Source organism: Prionailurus viverrinus, chromosome F1, assembly GCF_022837055.1.
Source record: "Prionailurus viverrinus isolate Anna chromosome F1, UM_Priviv_1.0, whole genome shotgun sequence".
NCBI classification, from domain to species: domain Eukaryota; kingdom Metazoa; phylum Chordata; class Mammalia; order Carnivora; family Felidae; genus Prionailurus; species Prionailurus viverrinus.
Genome location: NC_062577.1, coordinates 38,659,435 through 38,680,411, shown reverse-complemented (window position 1 = coordinate 38,680,411; position 20,977 = coordinate 38,659,435). Strand labels below are relative to the sequence as shown.

Sequence of the window (20,977 nt, the reverse complement as noted above, 5' to 3'; positions counted from 1 at the left end):
TGGAGATCAGAAAAGCAGCATAACCTAGGTAGAAAACTTGAAGCTTCTGAGTCACACAGACCTGGATTCAATGAGACCTAGGTGAGAGCAAATTACCCTCTCTGATTCTACTTCCTTATTATTAAATGGAATAATACCACCTATGTGGTAGAGTTGTTGATGTAAAAATAATTTATTATTTTTTTTAATTTTTTTAACGTTTATTTACTTTTGAGACAGAGAGAGAGCATGAATGGGGGAGAGGCAGAGAGAGAGAGAGAGACACAGAATCCGAAGCAGGCTCCAGGCTCTGAGCCATCAGCCCAGAGCCCGACGCGGGGCTCGAACTCATGGACCGCGAGATCGTGACCTGAGTTGAAGTCGGACACTTAACTGACTGAGCCACCCAGGCGCCCCTAAAAATAATTCAAAAAGCAAAATGCATAATGCAACACTTGGTACGTGGACACTCAAGTAAACAGTGTTTGCTCTAATTATGACATGCTGTGAGTTCTACCATGTAATATATTTGTAAAAATCAACATAGCCTGGGAAAGAACAAAGAAAAATGAAAATAGTTGATATATTAGGGCAATATTTGTACTAACGAATTGTTTTTTTCTTTTACATAATTTTGCTTTAATGCTATGATGCTACTTAGCAATAAGTACAGACATGAATAAATTAAATGTAAAATGTGAATAATTACAGCATGAGGTTTCTACTATATTGAAGTCTGCAAAAGAGAAATAATAAGTTGTCATCCCAAAGTAATGTTGCAAACAACCACATTTTCACAGATAAAAAAGAGTATCAGCAGAAACTGGATCATTCATTTTATAAATAAAACATTTCATTATATTTTATTTCTCCCATGCTTATGGAATTCTTTTAGCTTCTTTCTAGGCCTCAGATTATCTCATTTGTAAAGTGACAGAGGTGGATCAGATGTTGTCCTCTAATGTTCTTTTTGCTACCAAGTCCTGGAATTTGATAATCCTGTAACAAAACAAAAACATAATGGCTAGTCCTGCAACTCTGCTTTCAAGTGGCCGGTAACAGTCTTTTACCCTAGAGTCGGTCCCCAGAGCTGGAGCCATTGCTGACTCTTCAGCCCAAAGGGAGCTAGAGAGTTTGAAAATCCACAGGACAGATAGCAAATTATTACTGACTTGGAATTGATCTTAAATTAAATTAAAAGGATGGTCATGTTCATTAGATTAGAGAAGGCTAATAAGGACTGAATTACACAAAGCTGAGGGCAAAGATTTGATAATCTAAAAATATACAAAGGCGGGGTGCCTGGATGACTCAGTTAGCTAAGCAATTTCAGTCATGATCTCACGATTTGTGAGTTTAAGCCCCATGTTGGGCTCTGCGCTGACAGTAAGGAGTCTGCTCGGGATTCTCTCTCCCTCCCTCTCTCTCTGCCCCTCCCCAATTCGTACTCTCTGCTCTCTCTCTCTCAAAATAAATAAATAAACTTTAAAAAAAAAACCCTCAAAAACTAGACATTTATAAATAAATAAATAATAAGTATTAAAAAATAAAAACATACAAAGGCAAATTATCGATAATGATCAATACCCTTTTTCCACTTTTACTATGAACAGGATAATGGGAAATGGATTCAATGCCAAATGGGAGCAATATGAACCAGATTATATCTTTAAAACCATGAGTTTCCCAATAACTGCAGAATCCCTAAGGGCAGAGACTATGCCATCTTTGTATCTCAGCATCTACTATAGGATCTAGCATCTAGAAAGTACCCAATAAGTAATTGGCCAAAAACAATTAATAAAGGATCATGCAAATTTTTAAAGATCTAAACCACAGAAGTGCAGTATAGGCAAAACAGGAATTTTCTCTTCTCTTGATATTACAAATAAATAAGATAAGAGCCTTCTTAATAATAACTTAGATACTGAATAGAAACAGAAACACAAAAGTCATTATATTTCTAAGTTATTTCCCTATAAAAACCTTTGAGCCTTGATCTTGTCATAGACTGACTTATAGCACAGAAAGAACTGAAATAAGGCAAATCAGAGTCTACTCTCAGCTGAAAACTGATACCAATCAAAAATGTGTTTCTTATTTTAAATATCTACTAAGAACTTAAGAGTTCTAGCAGTAGGGGTGCCTGGGCAGTTCAGTTTGTTGAGCGCCTAGCTCTTGATCCCGGCTCAGGTCATGATCTCATGGTTCATGGGTTCGGGTCCCATGTCACAGGCTCTGCACTGACAGTGCAAAGGCTGCTTGGGATCTCTTCTCTCTCTCCCTCTCTCTCTGCCCCTCCTCCTCTCTCTCAAAATAAATAAACTTAAAAAAAAAAAAAAAAGAAAAAAGGAGTTCTAGCAGTAAAATTCTCCTCATACTAGCCCAGTACGGCACTTGGTGAGACACGAATGGAAGGGCCTTCTCACTTGGGCCCATGTGCTGCAGGAGCTCTCCACCAGGTGAAACGTTTCTCAACAGTTAGAACACAGCTCAGTCATCCTTCAAATCATTTTCCATTACCTCTGGTGATTTATAATGAAGTGAGTCATTCTTTTGACCTCATTTTTCTTGCTATTTACTGTCAAAGAAAAACAATCTAAACATGGGGAGGAAAATCAATACAAGAGGAGTGACCATAAAACACTGAAGCTGTGTCCAAAAGACCCAAACACAATCCACCTTGGCACTTTACAGTCATATCTTATAGCTAAGCCAATTGATTTAAAAAAGAAATAAATGAATTAAAATAGCTAACTAAAATAAGAAACCTGGCAAAAATGTTGCAGAGAAGCAGAAAGAAAGTAAACCTGCTTCCATGAAATGTTCATACAAATAAAACACAGTTCATAAAACCATACACCCTACTGTGAAATTCACCTTCAATTAGAAGGGCAAATCTCTCCTCTGCCTCAAAGAGCACAACACAAAGTCAGCCAACCCAATCTCCATATAAATGTTCCAAATGTCACTTCCATTTTTTAAGATAAGCACATCATTTGCCTACCATTGACTGCCCCAAACATGCACTTCAAATAGACACTCTTCTCTTCCTATCTTCTCCCTTATAAGGCCAGGTGTCTATAAAGAAAGTCTCTCTTCTTGTGTAGCCAATTTACTCTCTTTATTTTTTAAAATTTTCTTTGGAGGCTTTCAGGCTTTCTCTTAAAATTTTTTTTTTCAACGTTTATTTATTTTTGGGACAGAGAGAGACAGAGCATGAATGGCGGAGGGGCAGAGAGAGAGGGAGACACAGAATCGGAAACAGGCTCCAGGCTCTGAGCCATCAGCCCAGAGCCCGACGCGGGGCTCGAACTCACGGACCGCGAGATCGTGACCTGGCTGAAGTCGGACGCTTAACCGACTGTGCCACCCAGGCGCCCCTCAGGCTTTCTCTTATAATGAAGGCCAAGGGCTGGTGGTTATCTTAGGGGACAAGAAACCATGTTATGAACTGGAACTTTTTTTAATGTTTTATTTATTTTTGAGAGAGAGAGAGAAAGAAAGAGCATGTGAGAATATGAGAGGGGCAGAGAGAGAGGGAGACAAGAGGATCCCAAGCGAGCCCTGCACTGACAGCAGAGAGCCGGATGTGGGGCTTGAACTCATGAACTGGAAGATCATGACCTGGGCCGAAGTAGGACACTTATCTAATGGAGCCACCCAGGTGCTCCATGAAAGTGAACACTATTTCAAAACAAGAGGAACTTCAGTTGAGAGTTAATGAAACGGATATGAAAAAGTAATAGAGAAAGCTTACTCCATTGTGATCATCACTGACAAATATTGACACATGAAGGGTACTAATCTAAATGGGCTAAGTACCACATCAAGCCTTCCAACAGTCAATATACTATAACCTATATTAACCATTTTATTCACAATGCTCACAATTTACATTATTTGATCACTGGTATCCCAATTAGAGGGTCAGCACAAGACAATATGATGATAATTAAAAGAATGAATGAATTCCTAAAATTCAGGTGTAGTCAAGACTGGCTGGAAACATCAAAATTCTATTAGGCCACCAACGCCATTAAACCACAACGAGAGAGATAACTAGATATTATATGCCCCCTGGGAGTAATATACACCACCAGCCATCATTTACTTTTACCAAAAAATTTAAATCTGAATCAGATCAAATCTCTAGATCTGATTACCAATTTATAGAAAATACAGGAGACAAACGAACATGTTAACACTACAAGCATACAGTCAGCAAAATCCAGATTGTGGGAAACCACAGAACAAACAATCCTGTTTTTCAACAAATAAGATGCAGAGGAAAAAAGTGAGGAGGAAACTATAGATTAAGAGGGTCTTAAGGTACATATGAACCAATGCAGACCTTATGTGAATCCTAATTTAAATAAAACTGTACAAAAAAAAAATCTATGAACCATCAGGGAAATTTAAACACTATTGAATATTTTATAATTTTAAGGAGTAAGTGTTCAATTTTTAGGTGTGATAAAGAGATTGTGATTGTTTTTATTACATTCCCATTTTTTAGATATACATATTGAAATATTGACAAACAAAAGTATGTTATATCTGAGGCTGGATGTAAAATAATCCAGTATATTGGGGATAGGGAGAAAAGGACCTAGAAATGAAATAAGATTGGCCACGAGTTGATGTTTTTAACTTTGGTTTTTTCATTTTGTTTTTGTTTTTGTTTTTTGAGTCAGGGAGAGGGGCCGAGAGAGGGAGAAAGAATCCCAAGCAGGCCATGGAGTCCGATGCGGGGCTCAAACCCACAAAACATGAGATCATGACCTGAGCTGAAACCAAGAGCCAGATGCTTAACCAACTGAACCACTCAGATGCCCTGAGTTGATAAGTTTTGGGAATTCATTTATACTATTCTCTTTACCTTTATATTTTATATTTTGAAATAATCTATAATAAAAAAGTGGTTTTTTAAAAATGTTTATTTTTGAGAGAGACAGAGACACAGCATGAGCAGGGGAGAGGCAGAGAGTGAGGGAGACACAGATTCCAAAGCAGGCTCCAAGCTGTCAGCACAGAGCCTAACATGGGGTTTGAACTCACAAACCATGAGACCGTGACCTGGGCCGAAGTCATACGCTTTACTGAGCCACCCGGTTGCCCCAATTAAAAAGCTCTCTAAAAAATAAAAAGAAAGTGGGTCATTAGACCAAAAATTCACACGTAACAGCCAAGTTGTATACTATATATATCACAGATGGATATTCAGAGCATGGCAATATAAAATGCCTTCCCAAAATTGCATTTAAATATAATTCCAAAAGATTGCCAGAGTATGACAATGTTTAAGATACTAGGTACAAAATCTTTTCTAAATTCTTACACAAATCCATCCCATAACTACAATGTACTACAATATTCATTAGAAGCCACATGCAGATCAATTTTCAATATTAAGAACTAAGGATTCAGTTTTCTAATTAAATTGACTCACGAAATGAATATAAACTCATCATTGCCTGATAAAACTTCAAGCCCCCCAAATTTACTCAAACTGGTTACAATCTAAAATCTAAGATTTAAGGGGTGCCTGGCTAGCTCAGTTGGTATAGCGAGCAACTCTTGATCTCCAGATTGTGAGCTTGAGCCCCACGATGGGTGCAGAGATTACTTAAAAAATAGATATATACACAATGGAATATTACTAAGTGATCAAAAAGAATGAAATCTTGCCATTTGCAACAATGTGGATGGAACTAGAATGTATTATGCTAAGGCAAAATCAGAGAAAAATAAATATCACATGATTTCACTCATATGTGGAATTTAAGAAACAAAACAGATGAACATAGGGGAAGGGAAGGAAAAATAAGATAAATACAGAGAGGGAGACAAATCATAAGAGACTCTAAAACATAGAGAACAGGGGCTCCTAGGTGGCTCAGTCAGTTAAGTGTCAAACTTTGGGTGAGGTCATGATCTCGTGGTCTGTGAGTTTGAGCCCCGCATCAGGCTCTGTGCTGACAGCTCAGAGCCTGGAGCCTGCTTCAGATTCTGTGTCTCCCTCTCTCTCTTTCTCTCTGTCTCTCCCTGCCCCTCCCCCATTCGCACTCTATGTCTCTCCCAAAAATAAATAAACATTAAAAAAATTTTTTTTAATAAAAAATATAATACAGAGAACAAACTGAGGGTTGCTGGAGGGGTATTGGGTCAGGGGATGGGCTAAATGGGTGATGGGCATTCAGGAGGACACTTGTTGGTATGAACACTGGGTGTTATATGTAAGTGATGACTCACTAAATTCTACTCCTGAAACCATTATTACACTATATGTTAAAAAACTAACTTGGATTTAAATTTTTAAAAAAATAGAATTTTTAAAACAAAAATAAAATAAATAAAAATAAAATAAATAAAATCTGAGATTTAAAAAACAAGTTTTTACATTACATTTCAGGGGAGTCTGGGAGGCTTAGACAGTAAAGTGTCTGGCTCTTGATTTTGGCTCAGGTCATGATCTCACCATGGCGAGACGGAGCCCCAGGTCAGGCTCGTACAGGGTGTGAATACAGCCTGCTTAAGATTCTCTCTCCTTCTCTCTCTGCCCCTCTCTCACTATACACACTCGCTCTCTTTCACTCTCAATAAATAAATAAATAAATAAATAAATAACGCTTCAAAAGCGGGGGAGGGGGGAATCCACAACACATCCCCTGCCCCAACTTAACAAACTTAGTTAGCAATCCAAACGAGGTTTCAATTCCTTGCCCTATATAAAATTCTGGGTCAAGATCACTAATCTGAATTTATTATTATTGTTAAAACATAAAGATATATTAAAGGTCTCAAACTTCCACTTTTCACCATCTTTAAGTAGAAGTGTGTGAATCCACAAGTATAGATGAAAATAATCACAAATACAGATGAATAAAATACCCAAAACCCAGAATGCTAAAATAGAAAATCACTAGGTAGCCAATTTCCTATTATAAATGATAATAGGAACCAGCTATCCTGGAGAGCATTCCCCAAATTCTAGTTCATTTCTAAAAATGTATCAATTGCTAAGTAACAAGTAACAAGAAGTACAGAGTCAAGCACCAAGTAGAGATTCAACAAATGAATGTGAAAGAATAAATGGCAAAAGAAATTGTTTATTGGTACTAACCTCCCTAATACTGCTCCCCTAAGGCTGCCAGTGCTAATGAGTGGGAAATGGGCCAAACCAGAACTGGGAAATAAAATAATCTCAACTAGCTAATCAGCTCTTCAGTAATAGGAATATAACCTTTGGGGTCCAGTATCACATTTAATATTCTAAAATATTCTTAACTCATAAATAATGAAACCATTTTCATTATTTTGAACTAGCCAAAAGCTAGCTTTTTAGGAGTCTTCTCACATATTTTGGGTCCTAATTCACAGAATCATATTGATGGCAAATCTAGTTTTTTACTTCCAAAAATCAACAGAAAGATTAATTTAAGTTATCCTTAATATGAAAAAACTTCATATAATCGCCACAAAAGCCCTCAAAAACATCCTTCTATTGAAACTGTTCTTTAACGGTTATATATGACCAAATCCAACAGTTTTTGCTTTTTTTTTTTTTTTTTGTTGTTGTTGTTGTTTTGTTTTGTTTTGTTTTGGTCTTCTTCTCAATTTCCTTTTACATTATTCACCATCCATTCCTTGAAACTCCTCAATATCACTGTCCTTTCCTGGTTCTCCTCTGTATTAGTTTCCTATTGCTGGTGTAACAAATTACTACAAATTTAGTAGCTTAGGGGCACCTGAGTGGCTCTGCCGGTTAAGCATCTGACTTCAAGTCATGATCTCATGATTGGTGGGTTCAAGTCCTTTGTGGGGCTCTGTGCTGACAGCTCAGAGCCTGGAGCCTGCTTTGGATTCTGTGTCTCCTTCTCTCTCTGCCCCTCCCCCACGCCTGCTCTGTCTCTCTGTCTCTCAAAAATGAACAAACGTTAAAAAAATATTTTTTTAATTTAGTAGCTTAAAACAGTACATATTTATTATCATACAGATCTTCAGATCAGAAGTCTGAACTCGGTCTCACTGGGCTAAAATCAAGTTTTCAGCAGGGCTAACTCCTTCTTAAGACTCTGAGGGGAGGCTCCATTTCCTTGCCTTTTTCAGAGGCTGCCTGCATTCCTTGGCTCACAGCCCCTTCCTCAAATCACTCCAGTCTCTTGCTTCTATCATCGCATCTACTACTATGATCTCCTGCCTGCCTCCCTCCTATAAAGACCTTTGTGATCATATTGGACTCACTTGGATAATCCAAGATAATCTTCCCATTTCAAGACCCTAAACTTAATCACATCTACAAAGTCCCTTTGCCATACAAGGTAACATATTTACAGGTTATGGGGATTAGGATATAGACATCTTTGAGGGGACATTAGTCAGCCTACCACACACTCCTATGGCTCTAATTGGAACTCTGCATCCTCTGCCTACGACCTAATTGTGTTTTCTGTTCTTCTCTTTTATATTTTCTCCTCTTGCCTTCCACACTCACTGCTTCAACTCTCACCTTTATGCTAATATCCAACTCTCTCATTTTAAATATGAGGAGACTGGACCCTATATAGGGAGGTGATGACTAGTCTTGAATCACGGATACAGTATTTCTACTTGGATGTCCTCAGAGCTCCTTGGTCCACAACTGTACTAACTCCTATATCCATCTGAATAACAAAATTCTGGGGTGCCTGGGTGGCGCAGTCGGTTAAGCGTCCGACTTCAGCCAGGTCACGATCTCGCGGTCTGTGAGTTCGAGCCCCGCGTCAGGCTCTGGGCTGATGGCTCAGAGCCTGGAGCCTGTTTCCGATTCTGTGTCTCCCTCTGTCTCTGCCCCTCCCCCGTTCATGCTCTGTCTCTCTCTGTCCCAAAAATAAATAAACGTTGAAAAAAAAAATTTGAATAACAAAATTCTTTCAGACTCACAGGCTAGAACTGTATTTTTCTTTCCTTTCTCATCTCCATCCTCTCTGCTGGTTCTTTCTTTCTTTTTAAGTTTATTTATTCATTTTGAAGGGGGAAGGGGCAGAGAGAGAGAGAGAGAGAGAGAGAGAGAGAGAGAGAGAGAGAGAGAATCCAAGCAGGTTTCGTGCTATCAGCGCAGAGCCCGACATGGGACTTGAACTCACAAACTCTGAGACCATGACCTGAACCAAAACCAAGAGTCGGATGCTTAACCAACTGACCCACCCAGGTGCTCCTCATGGTTCTTTCATCTGTGTCCTTCCATTCATTCTGAAATCCAAATGCAGCTTCATATTCCTTAATGTTGCTTTGGTTGGGTTAACTCCCCTGCTCAAACCCACAAAAGTCTTCTGCTAAGGACTCCATCAAGCATTCTTGGTCTGGTGTTTGATATTCAAAGTCCTCTAGGATGTTATCCTCACCCCTTCCCTAACTCTCCAAATGCATCCATTTGGACCCTGCTGTGTCCCCTCTGCCTGCACACCAGATTTACTCCTATTTCTCTGCCCACAGTGCTGCACCATCATGGACTGCCTTCCTTTGTCCCTCCACTTAGGAGTGCATCTTTGCCTGTTATCATAGAAATTATCACTCTAAAACTAATTGTTTGTTTGTATCTATCTATCTATCTATCTATCTATCTATCTATCTATATCTATCTCCAAACCAGGCTCTGAGTTCCTTGAGGGCAGAAACTATACCTATCTATCAACAAACATACACTTTAGCACACAGACAATCTGCTATTAGGTATTCAATATTAGCTATAAATTAACAATCTAATAAAATCTCTCACAAGGAAGATAATACAGTAAACCATATCCAAATGATGATATATTATTCACACATCAAAAACTTTACTTTCAAAGCATATTCAATGATATAGGAAAACAATTACAAGGAAAATTAAGTGAAAAAACCAGGAGACAGTGTATGATACCAACTTTGTAAAGACGTTCTTACACACATACATATAAACTCAATATAATGTTAAAAAAGAAATCTGAAAGGAATATACTAAAATGTTAATAGTATATTAACTATTGGAGATATATATTGGAGATATACTCCAAGTAGCCTGATTTTAAATCACTCTCAATTTTTTTTATAATTTCATTTCCTAAATTTTTTAAGAATGAGAGGCAATTTAGTCCAGTAAGAGGCAACATATAGTTAAGAACATGGACTCTACAGTCAGACTGCCTGGGCTCAAATAAATTCTAGCTCTGCCATTTACTATCTGTGTGACCATGGGCAGTGTCTCAGTTTCCCCATCTCTGTAAAATCCAGACAATAATACTAATAATAATACCTTACTCATGAGCTGTTTTAAGTATTACACACAAGTTCATATATTAAAAGAACTTGGAAGAGTCCTTGGCTCAGAGTAAATACCACATAAGTGGGCGTTACAATAACTACTACTAACTACTACAGCTCCTGTTACTACTATTATTACTACAGTCATTAAAACTGACTTATCACTACGTAACTATTAGAAAGAGCTTAAATAAAAAGATAATACCAAGTATAGGAAGGATGAAGCAACTGGAACTCATACATTGCTAGTTGGAATGCAAAATGGTAAAGCCACTTAAGAAGTCTGGCAGTTTCTTTTGAAGTTCATTGCCACATGACTCAGTTATCCCACTGCTAGGAATTTAACCAAAGTGAAATGAAACATATCCACACAAAAATGTGAATGCAAATGCTTCTAGCAGTTTTACTCATTATTACCCAAAACTGGAAATAATCCAGATGTCCTTCAACTGGTGAATGGATACACAAACTGTAGTACTTCCATATATATGCTGGACTACCACTCAGCAATAAAGACCACTGAGCTACTGACACATTCAACAAAATGGATGGATGTCAGTGCATTCTAGCAAATGAAAGCAGCCAGATTCAAAAGGCTCCATGCTGTATGATTCATCTATATGGCACTGTGGTTATGGGAACAGAACATGGATGAATGACTGCCATGGGCTGGGGGTGGGAGGAGGAGTTGGCTACGAGGAGCACAAAGAAATCTTGGGGATAACAATAATCCTCTATATCTTGACTGCGGCGGTGGTTACACAACTGCATGTATTTGTCACAACTCACAGAACTCTACATGTAAAAATGGTGAATTATACTGTATATACTGTATATATCCTTTAATTTAAAAAATACTTAAAAATAAGCAAGCAATGACCTAATTTTAATTTACCAACAAAACCTGTCCAGCCTTCTACCTTTAGCAGAATTATGCTTAAACTACACACACTGACAGCTTCCCTATTTAAAAATACCCACAGAGAAGACTCTATAAGCCCAAATGATAGCATATAGCTACTCTACAAGATGGATTTTAAGATCGGGGCAACAAAAATTTGGCTAGGAAACAAATAAAAGTCACTTACATCTGTACTCAAACCAAACCAAAACAAAACAAAATGGAAAAATACCCCACCATAAAAATAAGCCTATTTTTCAAATCTGGCTCTGAGGTCCACTATGGCATGGAAACTTGGGACTAATACTCATAAGGCAAGGGGCCAGGTGCCCAACATAGCCTGATGCATCATATCAACCAATCTGAAGAGTAAATGACTCAGGATGACTATTCTAGGTCCACAATAATGAAGCAGCCAATAAGATTTCCTTAATCCCATATTGTCTTGGGTCCTGACACTAAGCAAAATTCAATATATAGGGTAAGGCAAAGTCATTTCACAGATGGAACTATAAGAAATAAGTAATGAACTTGGAATAAAAGAGAAACGGTTAAAGGGTGCTGGGTGACTCAGTCAGTTCAGCGTCATGATCTCATGGTTCACGAGTTCGAGCCCCATGTCGGGCCCTGTGCTGACAGCTCAGAGCCTGGAGTCTGCTTTGGGTTCTGTGTCTAGTTCTCTCTTTGCCCCTCTCCCCCTCGTGCTCTGTCTCTGTCTCTCAAAAATAAATGTAAAAAAAAAAAAAAAGAGAGAGAGAGAGAGAGAGAGAGAGAGAGAGTTAAGAATACAAGTTTTAGGGACACCTGACTGGGTCAGTCCATACAGCACGTGACCCTTGATCCTGAGGTCATGAGTTCAAGCCCCACATTGGGCATAGAGATTTTTTTGTTGTTGTTGTTTTTTGTTTAAGTTTATTTATTTGAGAGAGAGAGAGAGAGCACATGGGATAGGAGGAGAGAGTGAGAGAGAGAATCCCAAGCAGGCACTGTCAGTAAAAAGCCCAATGTGTGGCTCAACCTCACAAACTGTGAGATGGTGACCTGAGCCAAAATCAAAAGTCAGACACTTACCTGACTGAGCCACCCAGGCACCCCTTATTTTATTTTCTTTCAAAGTTTATTTATTTATTTTGAGAAAGAGAGAGCTCGAGCGAGCGAGGGGCAGAAAGAGGGAGACAATCCCAAGCAGGCTTCACATGGTCTGTGCAGAGTCCGATGCGGAGCTCAAACCCACGAACTGTGAGATCATGACCTGAGCTGAAGTCGGACACTTGACTGAGCCACCAAGGCGCCCCAAGATTACTTTAAAACACACACACACACACACACACACACACACACACACACACACACACACACGTTTTATTTCACCATACCTATTGGCACACATTCATACTATACTGAACTGAACACATCATCATCTTAGTCTTCTTCTGCTTAACCCTGTCTCACTCTGAATATAAATTGTTCTGCCTTTCCTCCTTCCCTTCTCATCTGTTTCTATCTCCACCTTTCTTCCTGAGAAGTAGATATTTTTAATCTCCCTGAAGCTACAGGTCAGATTGGGGCAGCTCTAGAATAACAGAAAACACTAGGAGTTGAATTCCAGTCTGGGATGACCCTGAGGGTCCAAACTCAGACTCTGAGACCATTACAAAACCAACCTGAGTTTCTGAGTCAAGTATAGACTCATTCTGGTCTCTATGTGGACTGACATTAGCATCCACTACACCCAACACAAATATAAGTCCTAATAAACTATATTTTGAAGAAATAAGCAGGCATTCATTCTAACAAATCCCAGAAAATCTCTCTGAAAACAAGCACCTGTCTCTTACAGCAGCCCAACAAGATGGCAGATACAGTTTTAAGAGCTTATATCTAGACTTAGAGCACCCAAGATCATAACACTAAGGATACAAAGATAGGTGATAATAATCAACCTTGCAAAATAAATAAATAAAATTAAATTTCAAGAAGTACCACTGCACACAAAATTATTAACCCACACTTCATGCCCTATAATGTATATAAATAAATGAAATGGGAATTCCTCTGGGAGCAAAGAAATGCTTTCAAGGGTTATCAGATCAGATTAAAGCCTTTTTCATTGGTCGCCCTGGGATACTAAGAACATATACAATTTATTCACCCAAGCTTAGTTAGTCTGTATCAGTCCCCAAGACTTTCATAAGAGGAGGTCTAACCTTTGAGCTATTTCTTACCTCAGTCTATTTCAAGTATTATTAATAGGCCCCCTGGAGCTTATCATTGACTCAAGCACCTCGTGGCCTAAGCAAAGGCTGCCAAGAAAGAAAGGTCTCTAAGTCAAAAGTAGCATCAAGGCACCACAACCTGAAGTGTAAATCATCTACTTGTGACCTTGCGGGGAAAGGAGAAAAGTCAACCACCAGTATCATCTGGGGGTTTCTTCCAACATGCCAAGATGGTAATTCACAGTTGGTCAAGAGGCCATGGCCAAACAAAAGGGAGAAAGAAAGCAATTATCCTGATAATTCATATCGTGCATATATAACAGGTGGATATTTTAAATAATTCAGATAATTGTACCACTCTCCATTTCACAGAAGGACGGTCACAGAGTCAGTTGTTCAGCTACTGGCAGCTCCAGTCTCACATTTTGAATATAACCTTTTATACCTCAAGAGTTCTTCAGATCATGGAGAAACATACTGTCACTCTACGGAAACTAACTTGAGAAAGAGTTCCTGAGCCAATAAAGGCCCCTTGTCTTGGTTCAAACAAAGAGATTGTTTCTCAACATAAGATTTATTTGGCCTCAAATCTTCGAGCAGTTTAATCTTTAGCTGAATTTGTCTATTATTGAGTAAACCTATACAATTCAACTCATTGCCAGCCCCATAAACAGGGAGGAATGCCAATATTACATATGCAGGTGTTTTAAAAAACAGAACCAAACACGACTCAGAGCTGTCATCTCCTTCCTCTCCTATTTCGAAGGATTACTGAATGTGAAGAGCATACTAAGTGAGAGAAGTTGTACTTCACAATCTGGGATGGTGGTTAAGATAGAAGAAAAGGCACCAACAAGGTCAGCCTCAGGAGAAGGGAACAGAAAAGTGGTCACCTTGTATGAGAAGGAGACCTACCAGAGTGACGTCAAAGTAGGTGCTTTTCTCAGGGCATTATTAAAATGTGTATGGGAAGGAACAGGTTCAGAGAGCAGAGTCATCTTAGAAGAAACAGGGCTACTGCGTTACACTAAGAAAAATACTTTGATAGAATCATGATTCAATAAAGGAACACAGGGACCAGAAAACTGGATTCTATTTCTCTATCATCTATAAACCCATGAAATGGTTCCTTCCAGAATCTAGATCTCAATCTCCTAAATAAAAATTCACCTTCTCAAAGAGTTCGGAAACTTAAAATAATGAATATGGTCCTCTTAGCATATATCTTATTTATACTCAGCTTCTTATTAGGTGATATATAAAGCTCTGGAATTTAAGTCTGAAAAATCCATGCCTGAGGGCAACTTCTCTCCTTCCTAATCTTGCACAAGTGACAATTTTCTGAGCTTCGGATTCCTCATCTGTAAAATGGGATTACAACACTACTTGCCACACCTACTTCAAGAATCACTGCTGAGATTCATATAGGGGAGAGACATATGAAAGAATTTTTAAGCAGCAAAGGACCACACAAATGTTGACTGCTACCTTAGGTGGGGCACTGTTATAGCAGGAAAATAAAACAGATACAAATAGGATGAAAAGAAGTTTCCTCCATCTGAGAGAGAAGGGTTGCACGCACAGTGAGGAATAATTTTAAGCTATTGGCTGATACATTCAGTGAAGTGGTAAGACCCAAAACGGAATTATTATTTAGAAGTGGGTTCTCATGCCAACACGTTGACTTTGCACACACAACAGAAAAAAGAGAAATAAGAAAGATTAAGAGTGGGTGTCCAGCTCTCAGCTCACCGAAGTAACTGATGAAGTTCCATTTGGGAAGGGAGAGTGGAGTTAGTTCTGACAGTCAGTATATATTGAAGGTTACTGCATAAGTAAGAAAATTGTTGCATAAGATGAGACAAGTAAAAGTGTCATTACTAAGCAGAGCATTGTTAAGTTATCCACAATCCATGTACTATAGCTATAGATAGGGCAAATGATTTCTATAGAAAGCTTTAAGCAAAAAGAAAGGAAAAAGGCTATTCCACAAGTATCAAACAAACATAAGTGATTCAGTAGGTTGGTTCTCCATAGGGAGCTCTTAGGGAGGTAATGCTCCTAAGAAGACGCCTACGACAATGAGGTCAGGGGTGTTCTAGGAGCCTGTAGGAGACACAAACTGTTTCTGAATCATTACAAACCAGCAAAACAAGAGGTGTGGTTTCAGAAGATCTGCTTGCCTTAACCCAATACAGGGCTTTGCTCTCTGAGTGATCGAAGATATTCTATCATAGGGTCACACAAACGGAAAACTGAATTTTCTGAGAAGGCATCAGACAAATGACGTTGACTATGCTTACACGAGTGCCGCGGTGTCCAGGCACACCAACCAGACCGAGTGAAGAAGACTAATCTATAGGGATAACACCGGAGACCAAATCATCAGTAACCATGACAACTCAAGTAGGTGGAGGGAAATACAAACACTGACCAGGCAGCTGGGTGACACTATTCCTTCAGGTAGAGACCCCGGAGTCTGAAAAAGACTTGATTAGTGGAGGAAACTGGCCAAGAATGAAACCGACTAGCCCCAAAGGACCATGCAGGAGGGCTCGGCGGTGACACTAACACTCTCTCCATGGGCAGCCCGCAGGGGTCACAGGTTCATCGGTAGGAGACTGGACGCCCATGAAGCCGAAAAAGGAGTTACCTGGTGCAGGGCTGTCAAACCGTCCACGTTGACCGTGTTGATGTCTGCACCTCTTGCCAGAAGCTTTTTCACCTCGTCGGTGTCCCCGCTAGAGCAAGCGGCCAGGAAGACAGCACCGTCCTCGAAGCGGACTCTTGGGCTCCCGCGGCGAGTCTGCGCCTGCCGCCCGGTGCCTCGTCGCTCCGCGGGTTCCTGCTCTGTCAGCGAGCCCCGCCAGCGCCGAAGCTGCTCAGCTCGCCGCATTCGCGCCGACTCCGCCCGCTTCCCGCCTAGGTGCTCCAATTCTGCCATTGCTTCGGCCTCAGCAGCCGCTGCTGAAACTACCACCACTGGATTGCTATTGCTGCCCCAGTTGCCGCTGCCGCTTCCCTCAGAGCGCTTCAGCCGGGAGCAGAAGGCGGAGACCCCCGCACCGCCATCTTTACTCCTCCCGCCACTAGCACCGCCCGCACGCTCTCTCGGCTTCAACACGCAGGCGCTGCCCGCGCCTCGGGTCATCACGGGACTTGTAGTAAGAGACGGGCCCCGAGGGCAGGCCATGGCCTTGAGGGAACTACAAATCCCTGGATGCATCATTGAAGAGGCGATGACAGCCTCTCCCTACTTAGCCGCGGGACCCAGAGGGGTCACCTTTGCCCTAAAGCTGGAATTGTTTCCCGGACCGGCGTCAGCCTCTTTGGGCATTTTGGGAATTGTAGTTTATTCTTGTAGTGACTGCCGCCTAATCTTGGGTCCCTAATTATCACATCAGTCCTTTGAAGTGCAAAAGAGGCAGTCATTATTCCTATTTTCTGTTGGGGAAAACTAGACATAAAGTACCCGAAAGACTCAAATCTATGCCGTGGTTCTAAATTTAGAGTTTTATTTACATTATAACGTATAATACGTTAATACGTATTAATCACTAAAGGTGCATGGGGAGGAGGAGCATGGATACATATACAGTGGTACATATTATAAATCAATTCTTTGAATGAGACACTTACATTTTAGGCCCTAAAAAGATCCAGGAAAGGATGCATCCCAGGATAGCGGAAAGAATATAAGCTTTCAATTCAAATTGAATTGACTTCTCTAAACAAGTTACTTGATTTCTCTGAGCCTGTTTCCTTATTTGTAAAGTGGGAATAGTAACACCTCACAGAATAGTCCTGTGGATCAAATAATACATTCAAGGATACCTAGTAATATACTTGGCACATTTATGCTCACAATAAATATTAACTTCCCTTCTTTCTCCCTCCTCCTCTTCTACCCTTATCCTGGGTCTTAAATTCTTAAGAGACAGAGTGGATACCTTATCTTTCATGATTTCTAACCCCACCCCCCGCAAAGTTACAAAACGACAACTATGGGGCATACTAAATTCCCAAGGCTGCAAACAGGACATTTTCATATTCACAGTAAACTTGGCTATAAAACCTGTAAGCCTGATTTAATACCTATACCAGGGCTAAGGTCATGGACAAAATATAATTAAATGTGGTGTCCATAATGAAAGAGAACATATACAATTATTAGGTTCTGTATGTTTTCAAATAGTCTTCTGTATATATAAAATTTTTCATTAAAAATTATTACAAGTGATTAGGTCATTGTAAAGGGAAACTTTATTATATTCCATTGTGAACATTTGTGGTTGCCTCAACTTCCCCTGAGATGAATTGAGAATTAAATGAACAATGACATGCAAATGCAAAATATTATGTTTTAGAATACCATGTGCATCCACAATAGGCTTTAATTAGATATTCTTGAATACTTTATAAATATTGTCCTACTACGGCATCTTTTTTTTTTTTTTTCAAATTTTTTTTTTTTAATTTTTTTTTTTTCAACATTTATTTATTTTTGGGACAGAGAGAGACAGAGCATGAACGGGGGAGGGGCAGAGAGAGAGGGAGACACAGAATTGGAAACAGGCTCCAGGCTCTGAGCCATCAGCCCAGAGCCCGACGCAGGGCTTGAACTCACGGACCGCGAGATCGTGACCTGGCTGAAGTCGGACGCTCAACCGACTGCGCCACCCAGGCGCCCCTACTACGGCATCTTTGTGAATGGTGAATAACAATATGCATTAAATTATCAAGGGGCGTCTGGGTGGCTCAATCAGTTAAGTGCCTGACTCTTGATCTAGGCTCACGTCATGAAATCATGATTTGTAAGATCAGCCCCTCTGTGCTGAGCATGGAGCCTGCTTGGGGTTCTCTCTCTCCCTCTCCCTCTCTGTCCCTCCCCCACTTGCTCTCCTGTGCATGTGCTCTCTCTCTCAAAAGAAACTGTAATAAATAAATAAAGGGGTGCCTGGGTGGTTCAGTTGGTTAAGCATCTGATTTTGGCTTAGGTCATGATCTCACCATTCATGAGTTCGAGCCCCACATCAATCTCTGCACACGTGCAAAGCCTGCTTGGGATCCTCTCTGTCCCCTCTCTCTTTTTCTGCCCCTCCCCCACTTGTGTGCATGTTTTCTCTCTCTCTCTCTCTCTCTCTCTCTCTCTCTCTCTCTCTCAGGATAAATAAATAAACTTTTTAAAAAAGGGTGCCTGGGTGGCTCATTGGGCTCTGTGCTGACAGCTTGGAACCTGGAACCTGCTTGGGATTCTGTGTCTCCCTCTCTCTCTGCCCCTCCCCCACTTGCGCGCGCTCTCTCTCTCTCTCTCTCTCTCTCTCTCAAAAATAAATAAACATTGGGGCGCCTGGGTGGCGCAGTCGGTTAAGTGTCCGACTTCAGCCAGGTCACGATCTCGCGGTCCGTGAGTTCGAGCCCCACGTCGGGCTCTGGGCTGATGGCTCAGAGCCTGGAGCCTGTTTCCGATTCTGTGTCTCCCTCTCTCTCTGCCCCTCCCCCGTTCATGCTCTGTCTCTCTCTGTCCCAAAAATAAATTTAAAAAAATGAAAAAAAAAATAAAAAAAAAAATAAACATTAAAAAAATTAAACAAAAAATAAAAATAAAATAGTTAAGATGTAATCATTTATACTTTATATAGCCTTGTTTTCCTTACTACTGTGCAATAATTTACACTCACTGTAGAACTTGTCACCCCTCTTCATCTACTGCAATTAAAAATATTCTGTATGAGGGGCACCTGTGTGGCTCAGTCAGTTGAGCGTCCGACTTTGGCTCAGGTCACGATCTCGCGGTCCGTGAGTTTGAGCCCCGCGTCGGGCTCTGGGCTGATGGCTGGGAGCCTGGAGCCTGCTTCGGATTCTGTGTCTCCCTCTCTCTCTGCCCCTCCCCTGTTCATGCTCTGTCTCTCTCTGTCTCAAAAATAAATAAACATAAAAAAATTTTTTTTTAATATTCTGTATGAGATTCATTTTGTAACTTGTCAACATTAAACCTCTTATTACAACTCAGCCTCGTGCTGATAATTAACATTTCCCACAAGCTCTCAAACAGAACTCTCCCTATAGGATAAAAGAAACACTGATATTATATCAGATAGGAAAGAATATCCAGCTAGATGCTTAACCTTCTTCAAGAAACCATCATTAACTAAACTCTGCCAATCTAGATAGAAGCCAAAAAGTAGAGAGGGGCAAGGTTTTGGCATAACAAATTGCTGAAATCTCAGACAAATCTCTGGGCAGCAATCCATGTATACTCTCTTAATATTATGTTCCTGATACACAATGGCTCCTCACAAAAAGCATGTATTATTGAACTGTATATTTTACTGACCTAATGGTTTTCTAATAAGAATTTTTTAACTGGGGTAAAATTTTCAGAGATCAATAATGTTACATTTCTTTTGGCTGTATTATTTTCACATTCAGAATCAGGGAAGAAGACACATCTGGTGCTAGTTGTATAAATGCGCTAAAATTGAGCAAGTCCAAGTTAAATCCTTTCATTCCTAAGAGGTACACTTAAATTTCAACAGGAAGAATTCAGTCTCAACACTAGGAAGTTCCAGGAAATACTACCTTACTGTATCTATTTTATTTGCTTTTGTTAGCCTGAGGCCATTAGAGTGTAATGCCTTCTTTGGAGATTGTAAAGAAAAATATAAGTAACTAAGTTCCTTGGATAATTTAAGTCATACCTACCTGGAAGGAGAGGAATGTATCTTCAGCTATGTGATTACAAAAAGCAGTAATAAGTATTATAAACCAATTAATTTAACCGGCTCAGGCAAAAAAAAAAAAAAGCCATGCCACAAAAAATAAAACAAAATTAATCTGTGTATAATGGCTCAAAAAAGTTTTTCAAAATTAAAATCATGGAAGTTTTTCTGAAACATCTTCCCCCAACCAGGAATTTCTGAGAATAAATTTATATCATCGGTCCATTAAACAAACCTGATAGTTTAGATTTACTAAAAAAAAATACTCCATATTAAAGAAAATATATTTTATATTCAAATGAGTAAACACTGACAAATAATCACAAATGGTTTTGCTTTTAAATGTATTAAGGGAACTAGCTATGATGCATATATATTCTTGTGTGAAGAAATTTTTGTTAAGTAATTTCCCACAATACACTTAAAAAATAAATCATAATATTAGAATACTTCCTTTATAAAAGCAATAACACCTGTATACGGTTAACAAAAATTTTTCAGCCTGGCCTCTATTCTCACCAGTTGACATACCTCCCTCTGGTGGACAAATGGAAACTGTACATTTAGCCCCTGGAGTTCTCTTTACCTTTTTTCTTTTATTCAATCCTTTCAATTTGGTTGCCAAAATTTTTGGCATTCGCTTCCTTTATGATACTATCTCTCCTTTCCACCAGACTCCACACAGTTCCTGCTTTTTCTAAGAGATGTCTTTAATATTTTTTTTTATTTTTTCTTTGAGAGAGAGTGAGAGAGAGAGAGAGCCAGTGCAAGAGAGGGGAAGAGGGGCAGAGGGAGCGAGAGACAGAATCCCAAGCAGGCTCCACACGGAGCCCAATGAAGGGCTGGATCCCATGATCCCGGGATCATAACCCGAG

At 39.7% G+C, this 20,977-nt stretch overlaps 1 protein-coding gene across 10 annotated transcripts in view; it reads right to left on the bottom strand.

The window, feature by feature from the left end:
- Positions 1-16,827, bottom strand: part of PPP1R12B (protein phosphatase 1 regulatory subunit 12B) — a 223,797-nt gene extending 206,970 nt beyond the window's left edge. For all 10 annotated transcript variants that reach the window (XR_007148087.1, XM_047840206.1, XM_047840196.1 and 7 more), the window contains exon 1: positions 16,034-16,827. Coding sequence is in view for 9 of the 10 variants with exons in the window: in XM_047840206.1 (XP_047696162.1) it covers positions 16,034-16,609 (576 nt within the window). In the remaining variant the exon portion in view is untranslated. The remainder of the gene's footprint in view (positions 1-16,033) is intronic.
- Between the last annotated feature and the right edge of the window lie 4,150 nt (positions 16,828-20,977).